Source organism: Leptonychotes weddellii, chromosome 5 (assembly GCF_054177405.1).
Source record: "Leptonychotes weddellii isolate Sample4059 chromosome 5, ASM5417740v2, whole genome shotgun sequence".
In the NCBI taxonomy this organism is placed as follows: Eukaryota; Metazoa; Chordata; class Mammalia; order Carnivora; family Phocidae; genus Leptonychotes; species Leptonychotes weddellii.
In genome coordinates, this window is record NC_138373.1 from 15,494,419 (window position 1) to 15,500,281 (window position 5,863).

The window sequence follows — 5,863 nt, forward strand, 5'->3', positions numbered from 1 at the left end:
AAGCATAAGGTGCAGACGTTGGGGCTGCCGAGAAGAGCCGAGCTCAAAGAGTCCGGAAGGCCAGAATCACAGGGCTGGAGTTCCGCCCCCAGGCGGACCCCAAACTCAGATCCGGAACCTGGGCGCGGCCGGGCTGTGCGATTGGCGCGGGAGGGGGACGAGCAACAGAAAAATGCCTGCGACGCGATTCTCGTTGAAACGCCCCACAGTGTCTCCGGAGTGAGGCTTTACAGTTCTAACAACGTCCCCACAATCAGCTCCTTTGCCTTCTCTCCCTCTTACTCACCTACCGCGGAGTAGTTTCCTCTCCGTTGCCCCTTCACTGGGTTCCTTCTTGGTACCCCCCAAGCCGGCCTGGGAGGGGCCGGGCTGCTGCCCGCGTAGACACCGCGCATGCGAATCCCCACCGCGTGGGTGGGGGTTGGTGGGGGGAGCACGGACCCCGCCCCTTCGCTGCTCCACGCGTGACGTCGCGGGGGGCGCCGGCCTCCGCACGGCTCCGAGTGGTGAGGGGGAGCGGCAGGCGGACCCGACGCCGCAGGACCGGGAAGGGATGTTGCGGGTGTTGAGTTCCTGCAGGAGGGGCCTTGCGGGGGGAGGGGAGGCTCAGGGGCACCGCCAGCCGCAGAACTCAGGCTCTGCCCTCCCCCTTCGTGCTTTCTCCCCCTTTCCAGATGTGCCGGGACGGGAGGCAGGGCAGGGACTGGGCATCTGTGACACCTGCATTTCCCTGGAGCCCTCCTTCTCCCCCCACCCCATATGTTTATCCCGTCTTCCAGAGGTTCCTTTTCATCGGGCTATCCCTTCTCGCTTGGGAGAAGTAACTCTACCTGGGAGCAGAAGACGGGTTTCAGACCTTGGCCCTGCCACGCCTTTGTGAAAGTCCCCGAACCTCAGTTTCCACCACAGTATTTATTGCCTTGCTTCACCTGGTTTTAAAGATCAGTATGAAACAGTGAAATGGAAAGGAAATGGACATTGTTGAGTTCCTGCAAGGCCGAGTACTATGCAAAACTGCTTTCTCTGTCACATTTTGGTCCTCATTATTTGGCATTCTTTCACGGATCCGTAAGCTCCCAAAGGTTAACTGATTTTCCTCACATAGCCAGTGAGTAGCAGAGGAGGATACAGATTGAACCGTTTTTGCTCCAGAGTGGAGTTCTTTTCATCAGACACTTCCTTTGTCTAGGCTATTGGATGGAACCATTCTTCAGCCAAACCCTAGCCCCAGAACAGCTGCCTCCTGAATTTCTCCCCTTAAGAATTCTCCTTTTGGGTTCCTCTTTCCAGCACAGTGTGCTCTGTTTCGCTTCTGCCTTGATTACTTCAGAAATGAAATACAGCAAACATTTATTGGGTGGTGCATGGGGATGAACACTTGGAGTTAAGAGCCCTGGATTCTTGTTCTGGCGCTGCCACTAACTGGCTGTGTGGCCTTGGGCAAGTCCCTTGTCTTTTCAGTGCTTTAACTTCCCTTTGAATAAAATGGGTAAGTGCCTTCTGACTGGCAGGCTCTTGTCCAGTTCTTCCTTCCTGTCCTCCAGCAGGCTCTCGGTGGAGGCCCGGACCCCTCTCCTCTCCATGGGCAGCTGCCAGGCAGGGCACAACCTGCATCTCTGTCTGGCCCACCACCCACCTCTGGTCTGTGCCACTTTGATCCTGCTGCTTCTTGGCCTTTCAGGCCTGGGCCTTGGCAGCTTCCTCCTCACCCACAGGACTGGCTTGCGCAGCCCTGACATCCCTCAGGTGAGTACCTTCTTCGTCCTTTTCGCACAGGCCTGCTCATGCTGCTAATCTCTCACCTCTCTTCCACCTTTCTTTTGCACACAGGACTGGGTCTCTTTCTTGAGATCTTTTGGCCAGCTGACCCTGTGCCCGGTGAATGGAACAGTCACAGGGAAGTGGCGTGGGCCTCAAGTCGTGGGCTTACTGACCACCTTGAACTTCGGAGATGGTCCAGACAGGAACAAGACACAGACATTCCAAGCCACGGTCCAGGCTAGTCAGATGGGATTGAAAGGTGAGATCAAGGAGGACTGTGGGTTGGGTGTCAGAACACTTAGGGATGGGTTCTGTCTCTGACCTCCCCAGCCTGGTTACCTTGGGCATATCCCAAGACCTTAGTCACTTCTGCTGTAGTAAGGACTAGATACTTTCAGTGAACACAGTGACACTATGTGGGTTCCCTCTAAGTGTTTTCTCTCTTCCCTTCCAGCTCTGAGGTTCATCCTTGGAGGTGCGATGAGATGGGGTAGATTTGACCTAATGTTCTTTCTTATCACTCTTCATCCCTATTGCTTTCTTCTCTTAGAGACACCTTCTTTTTCCTCAGGGATATTCAAGCATGTCCTCTTCAATTAAGCAAGTGTCCTGAGTGCCTGCTCTGTTCTTACCACAGCGCCGTGTGCTATGGAGGATACAGAAAAAAATTAGACATCATCCATGCCCACAGAGCTGAGACTCTTCTGGGGAAATGATGGGGGGAGGGGAGGGAGTCAGTGGGTGCCATTGATTCCTGTGTGAGATTTGGGCTCAGGTTCCTTGTCTGAAATTGGGGAAATGAAAAGGGAGGAGAGAAAGGTGGAACTTTCTGCCTTCTGAGGTCCTTTCCAATTCTAAGATTCCCTTGTGAATTTCGTGTGTGTGTGCGTGTGTGTGTGTGTGGTGGGGGGAGGTCTCTGATGTCCAGGTGTACATGTGTGTGGTCAAAGAATGAGAGTAAAGGAAGGTGTCTGATAATATACAGACTTGAGATAATTTTTCCTGTTTTTTATTTTGTAAATATATGTATATCAGCTTTATTGAGATATGATCATATAACAAAATTCACACATTTTTAAAAATTTTTTTTAAGATTTTATTTATTTGAGAGAAAGAGTGAGTGAGAGAGAGAGCACATGAGCGGGAGGGAGGGAGAAGCAGGCTCCCCACTGAGCAGGGAGCCTGATGTGGGGCTCGATCTCAGGACCCTGAGATCATGACCTGAGCTGAAGGCAGACACTCAACCGACTGAGCGACCTAGGCGCCCCAAAATTCACACATTTAAAATGTGCAATTCAGTGGCTTTACGTATTGTCACAAAAGTGTGCAACTATCACCACAATCAATTTTAGAGCATTTCATTATCTCAAAAGAAATCCTGTACCCATTAGCGGTCACTCCCCTTTTCCTCCTAACCTCCCAGACCCAGGCAACTATATACCTTTCTTTTTCTGTAGATTTGCTCATTCTGAACATTTCATACAATGTATGCTCTTTTGTGACTGGCTTCTTTCAATCAGTATGTTTTCAAGGTTCATCCATGTCATAGCACGTATCAGTACTTTGTGTTTCTATTGCTGAATAACACATTGTATGGATATTCCACATCTTATTTATCTGTTCATCAGTTGTTTGACATTTGGGTTGTTTCTACTTTTTGACTGTTAGGAACAATGCTGCTGTCAACATTCGCATGCAAGATTTTGTATGATCATACATTTTCATTTCTCCTGGGGGAAGTGAAATACCTAGAAGTGGAATTGCTGGGTCATATTGTAACTCTGCGTTTAATCTTTTGAGGAACTGTGAGACCATTTTCCAAAGTGGCTGCACCATTTTGCTTCCCCCCAGCAGTGTGTGAGTTCCAGTTTCTCCACGTCCTTGCCAACACTTGTTATTATCTGTCTTTTTTTTATTCTAGCCATCTTAGTCTTTGGGAAGTAGTATCTCACTGTGGCTCTGATTGGCATGGTTAATGATACTGAGCATTTTTTTTATGCCCTCCTTGGTCATTTGTCTATCTTCTTTCAAGAAATGTATATTCGGAGTTTTGCCTTTTAAAAAAAATTGGATAATTTGCCTTTTAATTATTGAGTTATATGAGTTCTTTATATTTTCTAAATACAAGTCTCTCTTTTTTTTTTTAAAAGATTTTTATTTATTTATTTGACAGAGAGAGAGAGCGAGAGAGGGAATACAAGCAGGGAGAGTGAGAGAGGGAGAAGCAGGCTTCCCGTGGAGCAGGGAGCCTGATGTGGGGCTCGATCCCAGGACTCTGGGATCATGACCTGAGCCGAAGGCAGATGCTTAACGACTGATCCACCCAGGTGCCCCTAAATACAAGTCTCTTATCTGATGTATGATTTGCAAATATTTTCTCCCATTCTCTGGGTTGTCTTTTCACTTTATTGATGGTGTTTTGTTCTGTTTTTTAAGATTTTATTTATTTATTTGAGAGAGAGAGAGAGAGAGAGCATGAGCAGGGGAGGGGCAGAGGGAGAAGCAGACTTCCCACTGAGCAGGGAGCCCACTGCAGGGCTTGAGCCCAGGACCCCAGGATCATGACCTGAGCCGAAGGCAGACACTTAACCAACTGAGCCACCCAGGCGCCACAAGTTTATTTTTTCTTTAGTTGCTTGTGCTTTTAGTAAGCAGGCTTTGCCTAACTCAACCTCATGAAGATTTACCCCTATATTTTCTACTAAAATTTTATAGTTTTAACTCTTACATTTAGCTCTATGATTCATTTTGAGTTGATTTTTGTGAATGGTGTGAGGATGGGGTCCAACTTCATTCTTTTGCAAGTGGCCATCCAGTTGTGCCAGCATGTTTTGTTGAAAAGACTGTTCTTTCCCTTTGAATAGTCTTGGCACCCTTATTGAAAATCAATTGACCATAGATGTATATATAGGTTTATTTCTGGACTCTCAGTTTTATTCCATTGATTTATGTGTCTGTCCTTATGGTAGCACCACACTCTTAATTACTGCAGCTTTGTATTAAGTTTGAAATCAGAAAATATGAGTCCTCCAACTTTGTTCTTATCTGTAAAAATTATTTTGCTTATTCCAGATCCCTTTAATTACCATACGGATTTTAGGATCAGCTTCTCAAGTTCTGCTTCTGCATCTTATCTGATGCAAACATGAGATAAGAGACTTGTATTTAGGGGCACCTGGGTGGATCAGTCGTTAAGCCCTGTTCTTTTTATGATGGTCAGAAACAGAATAATATCATCAAAGATTATTCTGAACAAAATAAAAAATAATCCACCTATGATTGCACCATCTAAGCAATAATTACTGAGCACCTACTATGTACCAAGCATGGGGAATATAGAGATGTGTAAGACATGGGTCCTCACCTCAAGCTGCTTACAGTCTAGCAAGGATACAGATGTGAACAGAAGTAAATACCTTTCAGTGTGTAAAGTAGCACACAAGGTACAGTGGGAATACTCAGGAGTCTGTCAAACAGGGTTAGTGAAGAGGCTTTTCCAAGGATTCAGTGCCTGAGCTGAGGCTTGATGGAGGTTTAGGAGTGTGCTCTTCCAGCCAGAGGGACAAGCATATGCAAAGGCATGCAGATGGGGACCATAATGGCATGTTTGAGAACTTCAGGGGGTTCAGTTTGACTGGTGCAGGGGAAGGAGTGTTGAATGAGTGGCAAGAGATGTGTTTGAGGAAGCAGAGAGAATCCTCTGGAGGGTCTTGTGTGCCAAGCCCAGGTAGTTGAACTTTATCTAGTACATTGGGCAAACTCAAAATTTTTGTCAGGAAAATAGTAAGGTTTTGTTGTTGTTGTTTTAAAAAGATCACACTCTGTTGGCTGACTGCCTGGTAAAAGTGTGTCCAATGGCAGGAAGAGCAGGTAGGAGGTGGTTGCAATAGAACGATGATGAGGGGGCGCCTGGGTGGCTCAGTTGGTTAAGCGACTGCCTTTGGCTCAGGTCATGATCCTGGAGTCCCTGGATCGAGTCCCGCATCGGGCTCCCTGCTCGGCAGGGAGCCTGCTTCTCCCTCTGACCCTCCCCCCTCTCATGTGCTCTCTGTCTCTCTCATTCTCTCTGTCTCAAATAAATAAATAAAATCTTTAAAAAAAA

At 47.2% G+C, this 5,863-nt stretch overlaps 1 protein-coding gene across 4 annotated transcripts in view; it reads left to right on the forward strand.

The window, feature by feature from the left end:
• The first annotated feature begins 381 nt into the window (after positions 1–381).
• The window catches only part of TMEM219 (transmembrane protein 219), a 16,589-nt gene continuing 11,107 nt past the window's right edge, over positions 382–5,863 (forward strand). For 2 of the 4 annotated variants that reach the window (XM_081819755.1, XM_081819754.1), the window contains exons 1-2: positions 643–1,746; positions 1,831–2,020. In XM_081819755.1, coding sequence (XP_081675881.1) covers positions 1,486–1,746; positions 1,831–2,020 — 451 coding nt within the window. In that variant the 5' untranslated portion in view covers positions 643–1,485. Of the gene's footprint in view, positions 507–642; positions 1,747–1,830; positions 2,021–5,863 lie in introns of those variants that run through there. The other 2 variants (XM_081819756.1, XM_081819757.1) reach the window with 2 other exon arrangements.